Source organism: Acipenser ruthenus, chromosome 7 (assembly GCF_902713425.1).
Source record: "Acipenser ruthenus chromosome 7, fAciRut3.2 maternal haplotype, whole genome shotgun sequence".
Classification (NCBI taxonomy): Eukaryota; Metazoa; Chordata; class Actinopteri; order Acipenseriformes; family Acipenseridae; genus Acipenser; species Acipenser ruthenus.
Genome location: NC_081195.1, coordinates 46,476,602 through 46,502,649, shown reverse-complemented (window position 1 = coordinate 46,502,649; position 26,048 = coordinate 46,476,602). Strand labels below are relative to the sequence as shown.

Below are 26,048 nucleotides of genomic sequence, written 5' to 3'. Positions count from 1 at the left end.
AAATACCATTGCATGTTTTGAAAAGCATGCAGCAAGACCTGCTTTCTCTTCATTTTTTATCTACTGCAGAATTTACATTACCGTCTTACCTGTGACAGTGGGGGTTCATGCAGATCCAACTGCAGTCTTTGCACTGCCTCCAAGAAATCTCCAGCGTGAAAGCAAACCACATCTTTGGTAATTCGAGGTGGATCAGGACTACAAAATGATGGAAAAAACAACTGCAGATGAATACTTGAAAGCATTGTGCCAGGCAATGTTCCTTTTTGCACTAACTTTTAAAAATAGTATATGCTAGCTAAAATGCAAGTCCCTAAAAATGTAACAGTGCTGCAAATGACAAACACATTTCTATTGAAGTATTGCAGTTGCATTAAAATGCATATCATTAAAATCAGTTCTTGAAACTACAGAGAACTAGGTTTACTAAACTCGGTGTAATAACTAAACAAAAAAAAAGTGAAGTTAACATTTTATATTTAAATACACAGTATAAAAAACACATCCGAATGAATTGTGTATACATACCACTCTCCACAGTGTACTGCCTTGAGGACCCCCACTGCTGCTGTGGTCTGGCGTTCAAAGCCCTGCCCTATGTGGTCCGCATGGGCCCGAGTTCTGTCTTCAAACAGCATCTCACGGGGCTCGCTGGCCCGAGGTAGGTACTGGAGGTTTTTGATTTCATTGGTAGTCCTAAGAAAGTAATATTAAATATATAAATATATATATATATATATATATATATATATATATATATATATATATAATTGTCATATTAAAAGTGGAAGAAATCACAACAAATGATTACACACATGAAACCAAGTACATTTTTCTTTTTAAATAAAGAAATGTTAACATACATCCACAGCCAGAACTGTAAATGCAAAGTTAGAGCTACTGTATCTGCATCAGGAAAAAGTAGGACTAAATCTGGTTTTGAACACCCAATAATGTGTTAACCAAGTATTGTAACAATTTGAAAAGTGGTTTGAAATATGTAAAAGCGAGACACCTCCAATACATTACCATCTTCAGGAATGTGCAAAATTTCTGCTATAATCCCTTTTAAGGCCATGTATGCTTGAACACCGATTATCAAGATGCAGAAATACTGACAACAAAGCATGCTACAATAGACAGTAAAATAATCTATGTACAGTAACATGAAGTAAAGAGATTTGTACAATTTATCAAAGTATATCCATCATCACTTACGGACCATTGGATCTATTAACATTTACAACATACATCAGGCTAGAATAAAATGAATACTACTGGTATACTACTGGTAGTCAATAGATTTTCATAGTCTTTCCAATATGAAACAAGCAGTCCATTTAAGAATGAGTTCAAAAGGTTATTCTTGTCAGTAAAATGTGTTATCAAATGTACAGACTCTACAGTGTCTCCTAGTGTTTTAGCTACAGGGCATCTTAAATCACCAAAGCCACCGCAGAACAGAACCTTGTTTGTGGTAATTATTTATTTCCATTTAAAATGACTAGTGGATTTTAAGTGGCTGTTCATAGGTGTTGTATATGCAATTTTAGCATTAAAATTACTGAAAGCATCTCTCCTCTCAAAATGTAAACAAGATATCCCAATAAAGCACTGCTGTGCTGTGTGTCTACTCTGACCTAATGACCCTTTAGTGATCAGGTGGCCATGCAGATCCTGTATTTCTAAAGCAGCCTATATTTAAAACTACTAAAATCCATAGATTATTTTTAATGTATTTTAACTGTTTGGGATGTGCAAATAATTGATGGCAAGACCTGCTGTCACCGCTTGAATAAATGTTAACACTCAGCAACTTGCCTGAATAATAATACAGTGAGATTTAATTTTGGACTGTATTTCAGCCTACACCACATGTGACAAATCGGGTATTTGTTTAGCATACAGGACAAAAAGTTAAAAAGTTGAAACCTGAATCTTGCCAGCCTTTGAGCAGATGGAAAATATAGTGATTTCAAAAGGAGGGATTCCACAGTATGATTATTACCGTTGCATTTAATTATTCACCCATGTATTAGGTGATGTGTATTATTAAAAGGTCTAGATTTCTTGAGATTTCAAATGTAATACCTTCAAAGTTCCCTTCTGTGCAGGATCCCCATTAAGTGGTGACTAAAAATGTGGGGTCTCCATTCAACGTACTGCACATGAACACTACCCTACAGTAGTGTACAAAATCAGCACTATGGGAAATCCCAACATCACAGAGTTGTACAGTAGCACCTAATAAAAAAGCATTACAATGCGTCAATGATTCTGTGAATCATTCCCAGAGTAAGGTGCTGTATATATCCAAACCAGCAGAGGGAGTGTAGAAGACATGCTATCCAGTTCTCACATGGCTGCAGTAATTTGAGAAATTCTAACATTTCAAAATGTCACCGTTATTTTTATAACCAGGAACTGTAAAATGGAAGAATGATATGGGAGTATCTTTATAATATTTCTTGCCTTTACATCTGTAAATAAATTCATACTGAACATTACTCACAAAAAACCCCACCACAAGCACTTTACTCATCTCCAGACTTTTTGTGAACATACAAAACATTATTTTGCACAGCACAGTGCATTCACTATCTGTTCCAAATAACTCCCGATATATTAAAAAAATGTACTTTGCTGCAGAAACAAGAGGGAATGCATAATAAAATATATCACAGCTTCAATCCATGGATGAATTTATTTTCTCCATTTCCTACTTGTCCGACTTGATGTGGTTTTCCCAAATTAAATATATCATAGGACACATTGACAGTCATCAGCATTCAGACAGTCACAAAGACTGAAAGCACTGAAATACCCCTTGACCTGTTAATTTAATTAGTCAGACGTGCCGTCTGAGGCGACTGATTCTGTGAAACTCCCAGGGCTAAATGTTTCTCAGTATAAAGTGCGTCGAAAGCCACACCAATGCTGGGAACGTTTACAGTACAACTCTGTTGTCCATTCTCAACTAAATGTAACATTTCCCAGTCATCCATTTATAAATCAAGGCATTGACACCTGAACACGATCAGTGCATAGAAGAAATTGAGAATAGCAAGCCAAATAAAATCAGCAGGACTGGGAACAGATATTAATTTAAAACAGAATTGTTGTTATGGTTAAAGGAAACCGGCAGGTCTAAAACAGGACAAAAGGGTCACTAAAAATGTGAACACAGGCCTACCTTTTCCTTTTAAAAGGTGACTTTGGCATGTCAGCTACAGGAATCATCTGTTCTCCAGGACGTATCCACATGATGGGCCCATCATCGCTGTCTGTAGGGCTCTTTAGTTTAAGACTAGAAGATGTTCCCCAGGGTAATGTTCGCTAAAAAGGGAGGACAACAAATAGCTGAACTTAAATTCTGATGTTTACATTTTTGTGGGTTTTTAAACAAAAAAAAAAAAAGGGGGGGGGGGGGGGTGTTTAGCCACACAGCATCAATAGAAATAACACACACAATATCTGGTTGACAGCTGAAATACAATTTCTTACCAAAGATTTAAAAGTTTCTATCCATATAGTTCAACCAACAGTATACATTCACACCTATTTTTACAATGTGTTTTGCTTGAATTCAAAACATGATACACATTATATAAGAAAGTTTACAAACGAGAGAAGGCCATTCGGCGCATCTTGCTCGTGTGGTTGTTAGTAGCTTATTGATCCCAGAATCTCATCAAGCAGCTTCTTGAAGGATCCCAGAGTGTCAGCTTCAACTATAGTATGTTATCAGTCATGAGTGAATTAATATCAACTTCCCAGGAATAAAGACATTTTATTTTGCAGTACTACCAGTATTTCTGGTTTCTACAACTTACTTTTAAAAAGGGTGAGTCTTCCAACATGCTGATGAATTCTGGGAAGTAATCTCCTACTTCTTCATCCACAGCTCCCACCAGGCTGATCTGTCTCATCGCACCAGCTCTGTACGTCCCATGCGAGTAGGTTCTTTTTACCTGCCAAAAACAAGTTCAACACAACGATTTCACTATGTAACACAATTTTTGTTCCTGGGTAGTAAGTGTTATTTCCTAATTGCTTATGCCTCAAAAGTATAGAAAATGGCTATTATTCCCCACAAACTTTGCTTTTGTGACCGGGACAGTGATACTTTGAAATGTACCTATTTCCAATGAGAAAACGGGCGAATTTGTGTCTTTTCGTTCAAAACAACATATGAATCCAAATTAACATGTATTTATACTAAAGTAATACAAAAATTACTACAAAAGATTTAGAAGTGAGTAGTTTTTCGAGATTTACGATTATACTGTAAATCACTTTCACGAATCAGCCCCCAAATGTAGTCTCCCATCATGTTCTCGTTATACTGTCCTTGGTAGCGGCGTTCAAAGTCCAGTATATCCTGGTGGAAGCGCTCGCCTTGCTCCTCCGAGTACGCTCCCATGTTCTGGTGCACTCATTAAAAACAACCAGAGTGACTAACATTTTGACATGGGTGCCTTCTGTAAAACAGCGTTCAACAGGCGGCCTGTTGGCCAAATCCGGCCCGCGAGAGCCTTCCGTCTGGCCTGTCGGATGTCAGCTGCAGTGCTGCCAACTGGGTGGTTTTTCTGCAATTTTTTTAAAAAAATTTATTACGTTTGCGGGAGAAAATGATGCTAGGCGGGCTGTCTATTTCTGGGTGGTTTTAGCAAAACACTGCAGGGTGGTGGTTTTTTTTTTTTTTTTGTTTAACATGAAATCTCTGCCATGATTGACACAGCATGATTAACATAACACATCCAATCAGAATCTGAGTAAGAGCAGAACACGCACAATAAAAAAAAAATAAAATAAATACGTTTCAAAAAAGAGATTTGTTTAATCCTTATTTAAACTGTTAGGGCTGTATTCTGATCACAGCGCAAATGCGAGTGCAAACGCAAAACGGCGCTTGCCCCCGATACTATGGCACAAAAATGAAGTGGAGATGTAAAAAAAAAACCACTGCGCTGAAATGGTATTCTGAAGATATGTCCTGTGCCGTTAAAGAGCGCCTGCCCCATCGCCACATGTCGGCATACATTTCGGGGTGTGATATCATTAACATATTCACCAAAGCGATTCTGATGACAATGGGGTCAATGGGGTCCCAAATAGACAATTGAGCACTGCATTAAGACCCGCTGAAACCAGGTTTATTTAGTGGCGCAAACAGGAACTTTAAGAACTGAACACACTATAAAAAGCAAAGTAGTCCTAAGCAGCAACTGCATGCACTTGGACTAACACAGAAAGAGGAAATCAAAGAAAGAAAAGAAAAAAGAACCCAAGACGAAAAACCGACAAAACGTAACAGACGGTTGGGCTTCGGGAAATATTCCATGAGAATTCAAGCCCTGGTTATATTGAAACTCTAGTACGTTACAAGCTCAGAGGGAACGTGATGTGGCACTTCATGTTCTGCTAGAAAATGAATCAGCTGCTGCTACTGGCAGACAGATCAGGGAGGGTAGTAAGTATTTTACACTTTACATGTAGTAATGTCAATGCCATGAAATAATGTACCTTGTATAATTATTATAAATAATAAATGACTGCCCTGCATGCCTCTACCTCTTAGCAATCTCCTCTGTCGTGAAGCATGGTTCACTTATTCTCTTGGTGAGTGATCAACTACTTGTTGTTCTGACTTGCACTGTTTTTTTCTTGCTCTGTGCTACTGCGCCTCGACATGATCGCCACTTCTACATTCAAAACAGAGCCTTGCAGTGATGCACTACCTGGTAACAACCCTTCTCCTTCCTTGTTTACAACACTCTGTATGTAAGCTACCCTCAAATCAATAAACTTTAGTTTAGTCACATACTCGGTATGCACATTCATTCCCATTCGCATCAGTGCACTCCATAACCTAACTGTCTCATTTACTATCCCGGACATACCTTATTTGAGTAAAATATCTATCTGTGGAACAGGAAAACTGTACATATTAAATGGTATATATGTTATAAACTAGTCTGTTTTAACCAGAGTAATTCCCCATTAGTCCATGTTTGGCAGGGACATGCCTCCTCAATACGTTGTAAACGGAACTACGTTCTAACAGGATCCGTTGTAAGTGGAGTGCACCTGTAATAATAATAATAATAATAATAATAATAATAATAATAATAATAAATAAAAGCAATGTTAAACAGCTGCAATTAATTTAAAGTGCATCAGTGGGCATGTGGATACTTTGGAACAAATCCTAAAATAAAATAAAGTGTTCAATTCTGTTTGTAATAGTTACTTTGTTGTTGCAATGTTGTGTGGTTTTTGGGGATTTTTTTATGCTAGCCTAGATCCCAGCTTTTAAATTTTAGATGCCCATACCTTCAATACATTAAATAAAAAAACAAAACCTGTCTCTGACTGCATTAAACAAAATGATATGAATCAATTACAATACCCTCTCAACGCTCTGTAGAGGCCAAGTTGTTTTAAAAGGACTAAGGCCACACAAAACTAAGCTAAAAACAGCATCTACTTTATTTTTTAAATGAGAAACTTAATACAAAGCCATGTTTATATGGAACAGAATACATTTCCATGTATAGTCCAATGCAACAGCCAAGGTGCTACAATTTAAAATTTTTTTAAAACAAAGCGTTTAGGAAACTCAATCCCCTAGTCAAGGTTTCTTGACAAAATGGCTTGTATAGAGGTGCTACAGTAGTACCGAATGCTGTGTAAAATGCAAACACACAGTGTGGAGAGAGACACGTGTACTCTACTGGTGTTCTATAGCAAGCCCCCTCCAGCTGGCAAAAGACATGTCAAAGGAACACTGTTGCAATTACAGACCTCCAGGGTTGAAGCACTTGTACACAACTGTGTCTGTCTTGAGCACCCGAGCATGTCAACGACAAGGCTGTAGTCAGAGTTCACTGGAAGACAGCGATTTATCTGATGTTGGGTTGCAGCAGGCAGGTCACCCTCCAAGCTGAAATGTCAAGCGGTTGAATCCAATCACCAATCACACAGCACACTCCTAATCAAAAGCGTGTTTCCCCAACCATTTGAGAGACAGAGCCGAGACAAATATTACAATACTGCTTGAAATGCACTGTATGGCAAAAATGTGCCTGGTAGTATACTAACACAATTTTAAATGACTGTTTGATAAAATATGAAAAGGAAACCACTGGATATATGATGTCTGAATAGGGTTGCCACCTTTTCCACAGACAAAACCCAGACATATTTCTCAGTCAGCCTTGGTCTATCAAAACTGCAGTATACTGTGATTCCCAGTCCTCACATAAAATATGCCTTTACCGTTAACAGAATGCATTATGCTACATTAATTATTTTGCTGAACTTCAATATGAAATCACAGAAACATCAGCATTTACAGCATTTAAATGCACAATAATTGCAAACAGCATCCATCTACCTGTAATTTTAGGCTACTTGAAAACTAAACAGAAATCGTTGCATGTACCTTACATATTAATGCTCTGCTCCTTTTTGCACAGCATTGTCCTTTTAGTACAGTCTCCTTAGCTTAACTGTTTAGCTGTCACTTGCTGAAGTTGATTTTACAGGAAATATACAGATTCTAGTTTATTTTAATCCACGTACAAGGTTATGATACTCTTATACCAAACACGTCACATACATTGTTTTGAGTATTTAAATGAAAGATCTTAAACTGTATATAATTCATATTTAGTACTGTATTTTGTAACAAACTATTGAAACTGTTTATTTTCTTATTTGGTACTGGTAAGTAAGTTTTCTTAAAAAGGAAAAAAGAAACTTGGTCAAATCACGTCAAAGTGTGCTTGCTCACCGGGGGTGCACAGTAGGGATCACAAATTCCAAGTATCCGGCACATCATAAATGATATCTTTCTAATTCCTGTGTTTGGAGGTAAGAAGCATGCTCTGTGGTTGCAAATACATTACATTTTGCTGTGGAAGATACTGTTTTTGCATTAGCTGCCATGGTTGTTTTGAACACCAGTATGTAGCCTTACTGACTGCAACCCCTCACTTGGAATGTTTACATTATCCCGTGGATATGTTCACTGTCCTCAGCATTATTCAAAGTAGAATGTACAGATCAGTACATTTCTAATAAGATAGTAGAAATCATTTAAGCAACTAATGCATGTCAAAGAAAATATTATAGGAAGGTCTGTGTTTCTTATGCGTTTCACTTAAAAACCGGACATTAGAGCGTCCGGGCTTGTTAATTCCTGCCACCCGGACACAGATGCCAATTCTGAAACTGTCCGGGTCAAATCCGGGCAGGTAGCAACCCGATGTCTGAAAATTCAGTTCTCTCTACTTTTTGTAGATGGTAATTTGATAAAGTACCAGGTTTTTACTCTTGAGAGATTTATTTACTGCTGTATGGTATTAATTGTAGATTTCTTTATAAATTATGAATATAAAATGTGCCTTTAATGAGACTCCATGTTAAGTCACACTACGTATGTGCCTGCAGGGGTTGCATGGTGGGGGCGTGCCTGCCTGCAGGGGTTGCATGGTGGGGGCGTGCCTGCCTGCAGGGGTTGCATGGTGGGGGCGTGCCTGCCTGCAGGGGTTGCATGGTGGGGGCGTGCCTGCCTGCAGGGGTTGCATGGTGGGGGCGTGCCTGCCTGCAGGGGTTGCATGGTGGGGGCGTGCCTGCCTGCAGGGGTTGCACGGTGGGGGCGTGCCTGCCTGCAGGGGTTGCACGGTGGGGGCGTGCCTGCCTGCAGGGGTTGCACGGTGGGGGCGTGCCTGCCTGCAGGGGTTGCATGGTGGGGGCGTGCCTGCCTGCAGGGGTTGCATGGTGGGGGCGTGCCTGCCTGCAGGGGTTGCATGGTGGGGGCGTGCCTGCCTGCAGGGGTTGCATGGTGGGGGCGTGCCTGCCTGCAGGGGTTGCATGGTGGGGGCGTGCCTGCCTGCAGGGGTTGCATGGTGGGGGCGTGCCTGCCTGCAGGGGTTGCATGGTGGGGGCGTGCCTGCCTGCAGGGGTTGCATGGTGGGGGCGTGCCTGCCTGCAGGGGTTGCATGGTGGGGGCGTGCCTGCCTGCAGGGGTTGCATGGTGGGGGCGTGCCTGCCTGCAGGGGTTGCATGGTGGGGGCGTGCCTGCCTGCATGTGTGTGCAGGGGAATTGGGGTGCACGTTTGGCACGAAAGACGTGGGGTTGGAGGTCCGAGTAAAGGGCGGAGGGAGTAAGGGGATATAAAGGGGTGCGTGGAAAAGACTGGGAGAGTGGGGGAGACAGAGAGAAAGTGAGGAAAAGGGGTAGGATAAGGAAAGACAAATACATTATTTTTTTAGCATTAGTAATGTAATTTACCAAAATAAAAATACGCGTTGAGTGCGAGCGCGCGCACACACACACACACACACGGTCGAAGTGAGTACTGTAGCACATGCGAGTTTTTGCTGGAAGGGAGTTCACTTAAATGTGCTTTGTAAATGACACCTGAGAATAGATTTGACAGAGTGCAATTAATTTATTTTAACTGCAACTTTTTTCACAGGAGAAAAAATATAAATGAAATCAATTTTACTATTAACATGTTTCTCAGTTATGATTAAGATACACGAATGACTGAACAGCGTGGGTGTGTGCATTTGCTGCTGAGTAACAGGCAGGAGATCAAGACAGAGGTTGAAGTTGATACGCCCCGCAGGCGAACAGGATTTATTTACACACTGAACAGCTCACGTGACACTACCAGCTATGGCAGCACACAAAGCACATACAACACTGTATACAAAAACTTTTGTAGGATCTACAATCTCTGAACTAATCTTCTCTGTTCAATAATAAATTAACGTTGCTAAAGAGGTTGATCATGGCAGATAAACGAGTAGGGAGGATATGTGACTGTCGGATATGGGATGGATTACTGTATTTAATTTATAAGTTTGAAATGGAGGGGAGAAGTACAAACAGGGTAAAAAAAAATTACATCATGCTTCATGTTACCTTGTTTACATAAATGCACCCCAAACAGATCAGAGCACGATAATTATAGTAAAAAAGTGTGCATTTGTTTGTGAGTGACAATGTGTCCAGACTAATCACAACATGGGCCTGAACCACAGGGATGCCAAATAAAGTCGACATTCTGCAGCCCTGCATGAAGCACATTTCAAGCTAAATATAAGAATCTTTGAAATGCTCAATAGTGAAGTTGCCACAAATAAATTATCAGCTGAAACATCTGTTTGCTGGCAGTAATAAGCCTTAAACTTGCTGGGGACACTCAGGAAAGCCAATGTACCTCAGTTCAGCAGCACAGCACATGGCCAGTCATATTTCTCACATAAATAAAGCTGAAATCCCAGGCTAAAAACCTATTTCTGTCATTTCAGTGGATGGAAACTCAAGGGTGACCATGACAAGAAACACAAATTGCTTTATTTGTAATTTAAGTTTCAAAGCAGATAGGCTGTAGGAAACTACACAGCAGAGCAGAAGGTCAGCACTAGTATTCTGCAGTATTTCATGTAAAGACCAGGATTCCGGTATTTACATTTACCGTATCTGCTCAAGTTAAAGTCGATCCCCCACCCCCCCCCCACCATTGTGAGGGCGAGATTCGGATATACATAAAAGGGTTTATTTTCTAACTTCACATATAAGGCACTACTTCAAAAAATGAACTATAATAGCACGGAATCCAGGTTGAGCTGCTGCAGCCTGCAGCTTTGCAGTTTTATGATCGAAATGTTTCTGCTGAAGCGCTGTGGCTAGCTTCAAGGTTAAATCTCTCCTACTGATACTTTCCCCGGTACATTCCTTGTACAAGCACTAGGTAAGCACTTCTACCTAGAACAGCCAGATGCGTCATTTTGACGCGTAGTACAATATAGTACTTTTTTTTTTGTATAGCCTACAGTAGTATTATTTTAGTACACAAGCCCCACCCCACTTCCTTCCTAGCACACACGGAAGTATGTATTTCAATGGAATGTGGGGAGTGGTGTGGGCTGCTGTAATTCAAGGAAACTGCATGTGTTTTACGTGACAGCTCCTGGATGTAAACAAACCTGGGATTAATTTATTTATTTTTTTTTTCAGACAATGTCACGGCATCGTTTGCCAAATCTTGAGATGCTTGCGTTTTGATTTGAGAGAAATTAGAAACATCTGCTCTGGCAACAAGGATTTCCCCACAACATGGAGGTGCTGCTGTTTCCCACAGAAGCACTATGCTGCAGGGTCACACAATAGAAAAGGTAACGTTATTGTTACAATAATAATAATAATAATAATAATAATAATAATAATAATAATGCCTCACCCCATAGCGTTCATGCTGCCACTGATCATCGCAATCAGTAAACATAGGCTTTTACTATAAAATGATAGATTTGTTCATATGTTTGCTCGTGTATTAGTTGACCCCCCCCCCAACTTCAGGATTGTGTTTTGGGGTTACATTTCTCAACTTATTTTCAAACCAAACACTGCTCAATCAATGCAAAATACATAGTTATCATTTTCACAAAAAACACACACTTATGATTCTTTAAGTCAATATATTTTGTTTTAGAGTAGGTGCCGAAATATCTTTTAAAATAGTATGGTAATAACAGGCAGGGTCAATAGGAATTATGACATCTTGAACACATTTGAGTGCCAATGTGAATTACTTAAAACACTCTGCCCTTACTCAATCCATCACACCAACATCACAGTGTAAACATATTTCTCATGCACTGCACATTGTTTATTTTTCTCCCATTTCAAATTTGAATGAAACACCAACTGTTTGGATTTTAGTGTGGATTTGCCAATACCCTTAAAAAAATAAAATAAATAAATAAATCACCAAAAAAGACTTTAAATCCAGCATCTCTGGAAGTGAACAAAGTTTTTTTGTTTTTTTTTTCAAATACATTATCAGATCTTCAGGCACCGCTGGCTGCTGTTCAAGAGCATCCGTTACACCACACACTTGTGAAAATAACGTGCCTGTAACTACCCAGGTGTACAGCCACCAGTTACATTGCTTAACTATGTATGAGCACACTGAAACCATACTGACCATTATTAAAAGCAGATGAGTACATTTAATGTTGACTGTTTATAAACAAAGTTAGTATCCACAATTTACTGTAGCAGGGTTGTCTTACTTTCATATTACACTGCCCAAAACTAGTTTGATTGCAAAACTAGTTCATGATGTTACTCTAGTGGCCGGAATATAAGATATTTTGAGAATGTCACCACCATGCATGGAGGCGAAATCAGCCTCAAGAAGATATGTCAACCCCAAAATGTTACTCAAATACAGGTCGATAATAGGGATGTAATAGGTTAAATGGTTAACTGATAAATAAATTCATACCGTTTTTACAAGTTAACGTATAATACAAATTGATAAAATGTGTCAGGCATTTCGGGTTTTAAAAGTAAATATCCAACAAAACAAGTGCTCTTTACGCAACTCTCTGCCTGTAACTTATCTGGCAACACACGATGTCAGGTTAGGCATGATCAGTCGACTGAAAACATCTATCAAAACTAGTCTCAAGCTGTCGATTTCCGGTGTTCGTACGCGGAGCACAGCAGCTGGCGTCAAAATAGAAAAGGGAGGAGTGTAAAGATGGAGCGGTCAAAACGAAGTTATGTGTCGAATACATGCAAAATAAAAATAAAAACATTTTAGTTTAAGCAGCAGGTACGTTAATGTAGGATTACCGTATCTGCTCGAGTATAAAATCGAGAAATTTAAACCCAATGCACAATCCTGAAGCTGGGGGGGGTGGGGGGGGGCGGTCGACGAATACACGAGCAAACATATTAACCAATCTATAATTTATAGTAAAAGCCTAGATTTACTGATTGTGATGACTGGCGGCAGCATGAACACTATGGAGGGGCATAACACCACCACCAACTTTTCTATTGTGTGACCCTGCAGCATAGTGCTTCTGTGGGAAACAGCAGCACCTCCATTGTTGTGGGCAAATCCTTGTTGCCCTCGTTGCCAGAGCAAATGCTTCTAATTTCTCTCAAATCAAAACGCAAGCATCTCAAGATTTGGCAAACGATGCCGTGACACTGTCTGTATATAAAAAATATGAATCCCAGGTCTGTTTACATCCAGGAGCCGTCACGTAAAACACAGACGCAGTTTCACTGAATTACAGCCAGACCACACCTCCCCCCACATTCCATTGAAATACATACTTCTGTGTGTGCTAGGAAGGAAGTGGGGAGGGACTTGTATACTAAAATAATACTATTGTATGCTTGTGGCAGGATGGCTTGGGTGATGATGTCAGACCCGGAAGACAGTGGACACAGACAACAGACTGGGGTAATGAACGTGCTGATGCTCGAGTTTAATTTACAAATAAAAGATTTAAAAACAAAACACTCCAAATAAATGGCACGTGGGCCAAAATATACAAAAACAAGAAACACAAATAGTAACTAGTATACTGGTTGGAAAACCAGCATACGTAGCAATTGCTATATCCTGTAGTAATAGTTTTCACAGCTCATGCTTTGTTTCACCTGTACACACAGACTGCTGAAAACAAGTTCCAGTGTATTCAAAGGCCATTGTCACTGACCAAAAAACTCAAATAAAACTGGCAAGAAAGAGCAACACAGTGTAAGCAACACCATTTTCTCTATTTCTTACATATATAAAAATAACTCTGGCGTTTTGGCCAGCTTCAAATACAAGGACTCTCTTAATTCTTAGATAACAAAATAACACAGAAATATTTTCCTTGAAGTAGACTTTTTATAACTAGGCCAGATGTTTTACATACAGGGGTATCTTAGAAGTGCACTAAAAATGTGAGCAAGGAATGAAAAAATGATACTGTTGTGGAAGCTGATTTACACGATTACTTCAAGAACTGGCTTGATGAGGTTCTTGCTTGGATCAATAAACAACCAAATGAGCAAGAAGGGCCAAATGGACCTCCTCTTGTTTGGAACAGTTCTTAAAGTCACATACAACATAATACCTAACAACACGAATCTATACTGTTCAAATCTTTTAAAAAAAAGTAAAACAAGTAAACACAGTATAATGCTACATTAGACTAGCCTGATTGATTCATGTACACTGTAAAACATTTATTTTTAAATGAACACAGTAATGTGTTGCATTAGGGAATACACAACAGGGCTTGAATTTCAGCGCGGGATTGCAGGAAGTTGCTCCCGCATATCTGCAACTTTCAGTGCGGAAAAATCCCGCCGAGATATTTTAAGAAACCAAGCTACTGTATTTTTCACCCAATTTAGGAATGCCTGAAACGCTACAACAATCTATACGGAAGTGGGTGTCTGTGACGAAAGCACTATGAACCGCATTCGGAGTAGTTCTGGTTAAAAAAAATAAATAAATAAATAAATAAATAAATAAATCAAAGTAGTGCTGGATATTTTAAGTGCTGCGAGACTTTATTCTCTCGTACGTGATTCTCGGCCGCTATCTTTAGTACACTGCAGTAAGTAAACAGTTTTAAAAAAATAAAAAATGACGGTATTAAGTCTATCTAGGTGTTGTTTTGCAAGCGGTGACTTTCGCTTTAAATCTCAAAACTCGGCCCCATTCATTTTGGTTACGAAGGTTACGCACATATTACTCGCGCACCGTAAAAGCCACCTGTTTAAAAAGTACAGACTCGGGGCTTTCCAAAGACATATTCAGTGTGTGTATGCGGTACTCCTAGCCGGAACTACGATCGCCTGAAGTTAAGCCTCTCATCATGTGACAGAGTTCACAGCTTAAGTTTCGTTTTGAGCCTATTACTCCGTAGCAGCTAGACAGAAAGGGGCGGTATCGTTGGAAAACTTTGAAGCTCAGCTTCTCCCCCACCCCCTCAGTGTTTGGTTTTTTTTTGTTTTCTTTTTGAACCATCTATGATTACAATATATGTATATATAGCAGTGACCAAACATGATTGTTTTGGGGAAAAAAACTTTTTTTTTTTTTTTAAAACATATATTCTCATCTCTACCACATTAACACAAAATCCAAAGAATATAAAACCATCGCTAACATTTGACATGCGGTAGAGTTTTAAATGACATGTCGGCAAATTTTATTTCTGCACTTTCTAGCAAATGCACTGTAATGACGAAGTAAACAAGCATCGATAAACTCCCTTTTGATCAGCTTCTAGCGCATTCCTGTTTTATGTGTTATCTTTGCTGCGAGTTTTTTTTTTTATATATATAAAAGTTATATGCACTGGCAATCACTTAAACTAAAAGGACGGAAGAAACTACAGTCAAAGTAAACTTAGGCAAAGAGATCAGGGTGTTGATCTGAAAGATATTTCAATAAATTGGTACCATTTCCTCCATTTGTTTTTAACTTCTTTAAAACACGTTCGATATTTTGACATGTAGAAAACAGAAAGTACTGATTAGAGGAGAAACCTCAAAATGGAGCGAGGTAAACAGTGGTGTACCACAGGGAACAGTATTAGGTCCTCTGCTACTCCTAATCTACATTAATGATTTAGACTCTGGTATAGTAAGCAAACTTGTTAATTTGCAGACAACACAAAAATAGGAGGAGTGGCAAACACTGTTGCAGCAGCAAAGGTCATTCAAAATGATCTAGACAACATTCAGAACTGGGTAGACACATGGCAAATGACATTTAACAGAGAAAAGTGTAAGGTACTGCACGCAGGCAATAAAAATGTGCATTAGAAATATCATATGGGAGATCCTGATCTATGAAACAGACCTAGGAGTTTATGTTGACTCAGAAATGTCTTCATCTAGACAAATGTGGGGAAGCTATAAAAAAGGCCAACAAGATGCTCGGATATATTGTGAAAACTGTTGAAATTAAATCAAGGGAAGTAATGTTAAAACTTTACAATGCATTAGTAAGACCTCACCTAGAATATTGTGTTCAGTTCTGGTCACCTTGTTACAAAAAGGATATTGCTGCTCTAGAAAGAGTGCAAAGAAGAGCGACCACAATTATCCTGGGTTTAAAAGGCATGTCGTATGCAGACAGGCTAAAATAATCTATTCAGTCTTGAACAAAGAAGACTATGCAGTGATCTGATTCAAGCATTCAAAATTCTAAAAGGTACTGACAGTGTTGACCCAGGGGACTTTTTTTTTTTACCTGAAAAAAGAAACAAGGACCAGGGGTCACAAATGGAGATTAGATAAAGGGGCATTCAGAACAGAAAATAGGAGGCACTTTTTTTTACACAGGAAAAAAAAAACAATAAACAAAAAACAAAAAAACACAGTATCGAAAAACCGTGCTACTTTGATATTTTTATTTTCCACAATATTAGGTATTGTAGGATTTTGGCATCATTATATACCGTAGGTATCGATATACCGCGGAAGCCTATCTGGGACCTTCAGTATTTTTTTTTTTTTAGTTGAGAGTCCTTGACCCTCAGTGAGAGTTTTGGAGAGCCCTGACTTTAATGCTAATTTATTGGGTATGCATCAAATTACAACCTAGAATAAATACAGTAAACTACAGATAAGAGCCTCAAAACCGGCTGTATCAAAGCCAAAGTCCCTCTAGTAAGCTACCGCACTATCCTGCTAAACCAGAAAGACATGTTTTGCACTTTTCCTTTTGAAGGTCACACCCAGCCTACCTTTTTCCATGCAGAGTTCCCAGAGGAACTATGCCTCATTGTGCGGCTTTCTTTGAACATTTTATATCGTGCTCCCGTCTCAAGAGACCACGCCTGCTCACTAATCTTCCATTTATTACCATCAGCCCATTCCTGCATCATTTATCAAATGTGTCACAAATCTAAGGTACATGCTCATGGAGAGGTTTCCAGAGGGATGTAATGCACAGACAACACACACACACACACAAAATGGGCTGGTACTGTACCTTCACATTCAGACAAAAAGAAAAAAAAAAAAGTGCTCAGTCTAAACAGATCCCACAAGTAGCCTATATAATTGAAGACCAGGCACTAACAAATTCCAGGATTCCAAGGACTTGCTACTGTACCTACAATCATCTGGAAGTTAATTAATACCATCAGTTTTGTGGAGTAGGTGCCGTAAAAGCTACTGTATACACAACTGAAGTCCAATTAAAGTAGCCTGGGATTTTATTTGACCCATCGCAGGTAACCATTTAAACCCCCCAAAAATCTGCTTAAATTAAAATCAAAACTCTTGATCCTTGTGGCTAGTCTGCTGTTTGCTAGGCTTGGTTAGTGTTCAGTTTATGCATGCAGTACATTACACTGAATGAAGCGTCCTCAAGGTCAGGTAAAGCTGAAGGCAGTATGATCCAAAGCTTCTGTCTAGTATTCCCAACTGCATTAGTCATTAGGCTCTGTCTTATCGTTAGTCACTGGAGCATAAACACAATGCAGACAATCTGAAAATCCTGAGAAATGTGGGGGAACAGGTTCCTACCATCATTATGAACAGATAAATCCAAGATGTGAGATTCTGTGGAAAAGAGAGAATCCACAGAAAAAAAAAAAGAAATAAACACACGTTTCTGTGGATTAATAGGAAGATGCACACCCAATAGATTTAAATTACTTGAAAGAAGTGCAGTTTGATTGTAAGTCTAATACACAACCTTTGATCAAATGTGTGAGATTCACTTGGATGGTTTGAAAGAGATAGCCTTCCGGTGGTGACGCTGTATCCGGCTAGAGGCTACATGCAGAGGACAGAACGCTTACAGAAATCTCTCCAACCCTAACATTTGGAGAATGCAATTTAAACATTCAAGTAGGGAAAATCATAAAGTCTGAAATCCACATACCAAATATAAAAATCACAAAAACAAAAAATCAGCAGCAGTCCATAAAAAAGGAGGGATTTTAATTTAAATAAATGTTTATTTACATCAATTATTTACAGCTAGCTGGCTATTGTCACATAAGTGACATACAAGGACTGTGGGAAACGTTCGTTTTCCAGGTCAAGGCCAAAGAATACCAGGACAATCTTGTTTTTGATGTTCACGAAAGGAGTAGAACCGATGCTCCAATCCGAGTTAGGTACGAACTTGGCTCCGATTCATTTCCAAGAACAAACGTCTGTGTAAAAAATGTCCGTGCACAACCAAATACAGTATTCTCGTTTGAACATGGTTGGGTTAGTGCACGAATTCTTATGAACCTAAATGTAATTGGTCTGTAACATCTGACAGACATTAACTGCCAAGGACTATTGGTAGCATATTTTCAGATCTTAGAGTATACTGGCTTGTGAAGAAACATCATGTTTCCAGTTTTCAAAATAAGCCGGCGACCGGCGTGATCCACCGCCCAATACTATATTTGCACCGGCTACTTTTAAAAAATGAAGATCCTTTTCAGGTATTATCATGGAGTAAATTTTTTGTTGGACTATCGTACTGTAAGGTGATTATATATAATAGCTATGTACATAACAGCTATACATATGCACCAAAATAAAAAAATAAAAATTTTTTTTTAAAAAATTGTTCCTTTTATTGTGATATCATAAAAATATGTACCCATGTGCTTGTCAGAGATATTGGGGGTTCATAGAGGCTGTATGCCTTTAAGAAGAATGGCATGATGGGATATCAGCGAAGCCCTTAACAGCTGATATACAAATGCTGAAGTGCAGAGGTGCTGTATTAACAACAGAATACAGTAATCACAGTTTCATGCAAGAGTTGTGATGGTGACCCAGGGCTTGAAATTAACTTTTCCATGCACTAGCCACCATGGCTAGTGGATGGAAAAATCCACCGGCCACATAGCCGTTTTACCGGCCAGCATCGTTCCGGGGGTGAAAACAACAAAAGAAAATGCAAAAACAAATCAACATTTATAAGCAGTCTCAAAAGGGTCTGAAACAATCTGCCTCATGAGTGAAGATACAGCTTCTGAGATGTGTTGGGCATCTGCCCTCCTCACAGACTGCATGCCCGCAAAATGCAGTCTCCAGCCCTTTTCTGGCAGTATCATATTCATATATATATATATATATATATATATATATATATATATATATATATATATATATATATATATATATATATACACACACACAGACGTGCTCAAATTTGTTGGTACCCCTCCACAAAAAACGAATGCACAATTTTCTCTGAAATAACTTGAAACTGACAAAAGTAATTGGCATCCACCATTGTTTATTCCATATTTAATAGAAATCAGACTTTGCTTTTGATTTCTTATTCAACATAATATTGTAAATAATAAAACAAATGAAAATGGCATGGACAAAAATGATGGGACCGCTAACCTAATATTTTGTTGCACAACCTTTAGAGGCAATCACTGCAATCAAACGTTTTCTGTAGCTCTCAATGAGACTTCTGCACCTGTTAACAGGTAGTTTGGCCCACTCTTCCTGAGCAAACTGCTCCAGCTGTCTCAGGTTTGATGGGTGCCTTCTCCAGACTGCAAGTTTCAGCTCTTTCCATAGATGTTCGATAGGATTCAGATCAGGACTCATAGAAGGCCACTTCAGAATAGTCCAATGTTTTGTTCTTATCCATTCTTGGGTGCTTTTAGCTGTGTGTTTGGGTCATTATCCTGTTGGAGGACCCATGACCTGCGACTGAGACAGAGCTTTCTGACACTGGGCAGTACGTTTCGCTCCAGAATGCCTTGATAGTCTTGAGATTTCATTGTGCCCTGCACAGATTCAAGGCACCCTGTGCCAGGCGCAGCAAAGCAGCCCCAAAACATAACCGAGCCTCCTCCATGTTTCACTGTAGGTATGGTGTTCTTTTCTTTGAAAGCTTCATTTTTTCATCTGTGAACATAGAGCTGATGTGACTTGCCAAAAAGCTCCAGTTTTGACTCATCTGTCCAAAGGACATTCTCCCAGAAGGATTGTGGCTTGTCAATATGCATTTTAGCAAATTCCAGTCTGGCTTTTTTTATGTTTTTCTTTCAAAAGTGGAGTCCTCCTGGGTCTTCTTCCATGGAGCCCACTTTCGCTCAAAAAGCGACGGATGGTGCTATCAGAAACTGACAGACATTCACTTTGGAGTTCAGCTTGCATCTCTTTGGCAGTTATCCTTGGTTCTTTTTCTACCATTCGCACTATCCTTCTGTTCAATCTGGGGTCGATTTTCCTCTTGCGGCCGTGCCCAGGGAGGCTGGCTACAGTTCCATGGATCTTAAACTTCTTAATATTTGCAACTGTTGTCACAGGAACATCAAGCTGCTTGGAGATGGTCTTGTAGCCTTTACCTTTACCATGCTTGTCTATTATTTTCTTTCTGATCTCCTCAGACAACTCTCTCCTTTGCTTTCTCTGGTCCATGTTCAGTGTGGTGCACACAATGATACCAAACAGCACAGTGACTACTTTTCTCCATTTAAATAGGCTGAATGACTGATTACAAGATTGGAGACATGTGTGATACTAATTAAAGAAACCAATTAGTTTGAAATATCACTATAATCCAATTATTTATTATCTTTTCTAAGGGGTACCAACAAATGTGCCCAGGCCATTTTAGAATATCTTTGTAGAATAAGCAATAATTCATCTCTTTTCACAGCTCCTTTGCTTTATTCTATGACATACCAAAGGCATGCAAGTATACATGATAAAATAGCTTTTAATTTCATCACTTTTCAGGAGGAATGAAGCATTATTTCAATGAGCTGTAAGGGTACCAGGCCCATCATGCTTGTTTGGTTGTTAGTAGCTTATTGATCCCAGAGTCTCAAGCAGCTTCTTGAAGGATCCCATGGTGTCAGCTTCAACAACATTACTGGGGACTTGGTTCCAGACCCCCCCTGTGTAAAAAAGTGCCTCCTATTTTCTGTTCTAAATGCCCCTTTATCTAATCTCCATTTGTGACCCCTGGTCCTTGTTTCTTTTTTCAGGTCGAAAAAGTACCCTGGGTTGACATTTGTCAATACTAGCTCTTCTTCTATGACAGCGCTATCAGTTGAACCATCTGACATCACAGGAACTTCCCACCTTTTATTATCTCATGCAGCTGCCTTCTTTTTTACCTCAGTAATGTAGTGCATAAATACTCTTGCTTGTTTGTCATTCCTGTAAGTATTTCCTAGATTTAGCCAGTTCTGTTCATCAACCCTATAGTATTAAATAATTTAAATTATTTAAAAATGCTACTTTCCATTGTCACACTTTCTGACTGAGGACCGGCTAAGCATTAACTTGCTATGTTTTTTCAAGCTAAAGTCAGTTCAAGATGAAATTGATTCCAGTAAATTCACCAAAATTCATCATTAAGGATACGATTTTGTCACAGTGATTTTTTTGTACATTTCATGAAAATGTCACGGAAAGGTCACCAAATAACGTAGGTTTAGCTACATCAACATACACAAGAGCTTTTAAATGGTACACAAAAACCAGTAATATAAAGACTATTGCTTTTTGCTGCTGGCAAGTTTACATGTTACTTTATAGTACAGAACTTAAAAAGGTCCTTTACACCAACAACTTACACCAAAAAGACCAGAAACAGATAAACCTCTCGTTTTCTATACAGTTTGCAGGAAATAAAAAAAGATGTTCAACGGCAAGCTAAAGTATTTTGTTAGCAATGTTTAGTTTTAGAGAAAGTGAGTATTTATGTTGAGACTACTTAGGTACACTAGCTACATTGTATGAAAAAAAGTTTCAAGTAATATTTTTTGAAGATGCAAGCCCACTACATTAACAAGTGCTGTATGCATGTGAAGATCACAACCGAGAGTTTACAGTAACATATGATCTGTTCATTTACATGCTCACTCAGCTACAACATACAAATCTCATTCGCTGACCTACATAGCTACACGTAAATGCTGTGTACATACACAACCCAACAATTTACAGATACTCACACATTTGTATTTTCAGTGCATGTCATACTGCATTTTAAAGGAAATAAAGGCAGTGCCTAACCAAATGTATTTTTACATCCATTTCCAAGATTTCATGACTTCCGTGACAAAATATATCCTTATTCATCGTAAATACCAAATAAGAGTTTACTTTATTTAATGTGGCTGCATTATAGTTTACTAGCAATCACTTGAATCCCTTTTTCAGAGTTTGTAGCATAACAGAAAATATTGGACATACAGCAATAAATACTAACAACAACAACGCGTTGGACTTTGGGCATGTCATAATATACAATGCGTTTAAAACAGCAGTCACTGTATTAAAATTAAAACTTCACCGGTTACACTTTCAGTGAAGTTAAAATACTCATAAGTGGATTTCATTTTTTCAGCATTTGATACCCATGTGTTCTCCTTTTTCATCTGATCTTTACAATCAGCTCTATCGACTGCATATACTCAGGGATAAACACTGAGCAGCTTCGACAAACAACCGGTCATCCATTTTGGCATTGTAATAACCATAGGTCAGCGACAAGGTCAAAGTTCAGTTGATTTGAACTGTCAGCTACTGCAGTTTGAGAAGGACGATTGCTGGTAGAAAGTATAAACTGCACAGCGACACGACAGCGATGATCTCAGGTCGCCTTGCTCTTCAACGACAGTCGAGCGATGTTAAGTGTACAAAAACGTACCCGCCACTGTGGCGTATAAGTATGTGAAATTTACCCACCACAGACCAAATTAACCCACATGTGGCGGGTGTTAATTTCAAACCCAGGTGACCAAATGTGTGTTGCACATGTGCCATTAATGCCCTGAAAATGTAATAATTTTAATGAAGGGCTGTAATGTAGCAAAAAGCTCAATAATAAAACAAAAAAGGAAATGAAAAGGTTACCATACCAAGCTGAACAGTTTATTTTTGTGACCTCCAATAAACCAACATTATCTTTAGCCAGTCAAATAGCAGCGTGCCTAAATAAATCTGTTGCATCTTCTTTAGCAGCCGCAACATTGTTTACTGTCAGGAGTTAAACTTCTAAGGATGATTTAATTGGGCAGCAGATTCCCTAGTTAGATGATGAGCTGATATCTCTTCTACCAAAAGAAGCATGCATGGTAATTTAAGACGTTACCATAACAGTACTGTAGCGTGAGTTCTGTACTAAAGCAGGGAAAACAGAGTTTATTTCTCAAACTGACCAGTAAGGTGAAAACAGAATGTAAAGAAATACTTGCAACTAATTAGGAAAGTGTACTGCTGAGAAAAAAACAAACAAAAAAAAAAAAACTAAATAAATATTTAAGAAATTCAATCAAATGCACTGCAGCTGACTTGGACTGCAGTAAAAAAGAAAAAAAACTGCCATTCACTAAATTAAGCTCTCAGATAGTGCGTTCAACACAAAAGGTCCAAGGGCTTGCAATGCAGAGTTGATACTATATATAGGAAATTAAAACCAGGATTAAATCTTTGTTTTCAAAACACAATGCGAAATCACTTAATTGAGTCCTGTTCATGTTTTTATTTAACATCAAAGGCATTCACGGCAAATCCAAACAGATTTTATTTTGCAGTAGACGGAGAGGTCACAGTTAACAACAGGGAGGCAGCATTTGACAAACTGGTCACAGGAAAGAGAACTTAAGTAAAATCTTGCAGAAAAAAAGAGGGGGTGGGGTGGTAGAGGTTTAACAAAGAGGAGATTTAGGCTATTAATATTATTAAAACTTATCTGAAAACAAAGCTAAAAAAAAAAAAATGCATCACAACTTGCTTTCTATAAAGAGTAATAAAGGACTGGTCACACTATGTTAACATACACCAACATGGTCGAAGATCCTGAAGGACCAACATACTGCTGTTCAACTGAAAGTAAATAACCTTCACACATACATATTCCACAGAGACTGCTGAACTTCAGAGAGCTACACTGTGCCGTTTATTTGGAACACCCCTCGCCTGGCTTGATTGCCATTTCCTTCCTCCCACTCCTCCCCGGCGGGGTGGTGTGATCAGACACATGGCTCAGCGTGTGCTGGTAGCCTTCTGTATTTAAAATGCTGTGCAGTCTAGAGGTACAAATAGAAAAGTACTTACACATTCAGGCAGAGGTCTGATAAAAAAAGGTCCAGGATAAACACCAAATACAGTAGATAACCATAGCAATGAGTAGACATCACCATTTTGTTTACAGGTCAAAAGACGTACTTTCCACTGCCATAGAAGTAAATACAAAATAGCTACAGATTGCAAAGCTATTTTTTATTATTCATTTAATTGCCTGTATTTGTTGCTTATGCAAAAGCTTGGGTAAAGCATAGAAAATGGAACAGATCATTCTCGAAATGCACTATGCTTTATCTGCGATTGACACTCCAAATATTAGGCTACTGACATGCCTGATTGTATGCTGCCCAGTTCTGGTTGCATGTAGTAAACAACTGATTTCATAACTTAGCCCTACTATCTAAGCCCACCTGCTCTTCTTCACCCTTTCTTTAGGCAAGTATTTCTACTCAATCTTGCAGCACAATTGTTTTTCTATTTTTATTAGAGACCTCAGAAGTGTATCCACTAATCAGAAAACTCCACACCAGGGCACTACCACATGGTAATTGGCCATGGAACATTTAGCTTAAAAAAAACTAAAAAACGCAAGGAAAACATAACATTAAAAAGGAAAATAACGGTGCAATTTAAAAATAATGAAAAGGTACAATTTATAAAAAACACACACCAGGATTATTGGGCATTACTTTGGTAATTGACCTTGTCTGTTCAATAGACAACGCTGTCAACTACCAGACAGTAATGCCATGTAATCTGTGTTCTACTGCCCAAGTAAAGCATCTGTAGTAATTAGTAGTCTAGGAAGTCAGTGCAATTAAGAGAAAACACAATTTCATAGGTTTTCTATTGGTTTTATTTGTATTGAAGTGCCAAAGCAGCCTTAATACTTTGAGACTGGTTTTACGTACAAAGGAGAATTCTTCTTTACTACTCGACACATTTAACAAGGCCGGTGCCTTCTTTTAGCTGCAAGTCAGTGATTCTGCCTGGCTGCTCGCTGGCATTACTCTGACTGCCCCATTTTGACTGCATATCCCAGTGTGACTGCATTGCCTCCCCGTTGCCATTTATTAATGGTGCTGCTTGTATTTTTAGATTAACACTGGTCTGTTTTAAAGACAGTGTTTCTGGATAGAAGACTGGTTCCCATGTGCATCTGCTATTTTGTAATGCATGCATTTTAATTATGTTGAGTATTTGAATAGCCAAATTATTCAAATAATCATGAGTCACTGTTCCAGCACTAATGCTCATCCAGTGGATCAGACACAGTAAGGAATGATGGCTTACCTTGGCACACGTAATAATAATAAAACTAGCTTCACTTATGAAAAGCCAAGCCTTGGGAAAGCTCAACTAAAACTTAATATTTCTCTAAATATAGCAAACAAGTTATCTTAAAAATCTGCCAAATTTGAGGATGGGCTGGGGCGATGCCTAACTTTTCACTATTGAAAAAAAGCTGACACATCGATATATCGGCTTTTTGAAAGGGTAGAAAAAAATAAAAACGCAGCAATACATGTGGAGCTGTGGATTACTGTGTAACAAAGTAACACTTTAAAAACTATTATGCATATTAAATTGATTACATCAGTTATGCATACAGTAGTAATTAAACATATATACATATCTTTTTTTTTTTAAAACCTTATTTCGTGTGGATTTGTACCAGTTGGGTGTCAAAGCAAAATCCCCCAAAAAAAAGTAGTTTAACCCTTTGCAGTCCATTTATTAAGTGCGCGTCAGGTCCAATTTATTTTCACACGCGCAGTTAATTTTAGACGCGCTGTTTAAAAGTATTTTTTTTCCACAGTCAAACGGGTTTAAAAGGCCCTCCATAGCAACAAAGCACTCACTAGACATCTCCAGCCCCGCTCCACCCTTTCGTTCGCTATCGCTTTCACATATGCTAAGAAATAAATAATAATAATAGTCGTGCGTACCGATCAATCATCTCCTGATCACTTGTTTTATCACCAAACTCCTCAATAATGCGATCCAAGTCATTATTTTATTACTATAACATCTCAAAAAAGCTCTGCAAATGGCCGTGATATTCTCTGTGCGCTGATGCAGTATCAGCCAGCTTGTTTCCTTATGGCCGCCCCTATCTGATGCCAGGGGCAAGTATGACTATTCATGAGATACGCCCTTATTTTTCTTTTTGGCTTGTCTTGGC

At 38.7% G+C, this 26,048-nt stretch overlaps 1 protein-coding gene across 1 annotated transcript in view; it reads right to left on the bottom strand.

Annotated features, from left to right (window-relative positions):
• LOC117415624 (lysine-specific demethylase RSBN1L-like) overlaps positions 1-26,048 on the bottom strand; it is a 48,700-nt gene that overhangs the window by 2,783 nt on the left and 19,869 nt on the right. The window contains exons 4-7 of the mRNA XM_034026203.3: positions 3,834-3,971; positions 3,194-3,336; positions 529-696; positions 90-198 (exon numbers count right to left, since the gene is read on the bottom strand). Of these exons, the coding sequence (XP_033882094.1) occupies positions 90-198; positions 529-696; positions 3,194-3,336; positions 3,834-3,971 (558 nt within the window). The remainder of the gene's footprint in view (positions 1-89; positions 199-528; positions 697-3,193; positions 3,337-3,833; positions 3,972-26,048) is intronic.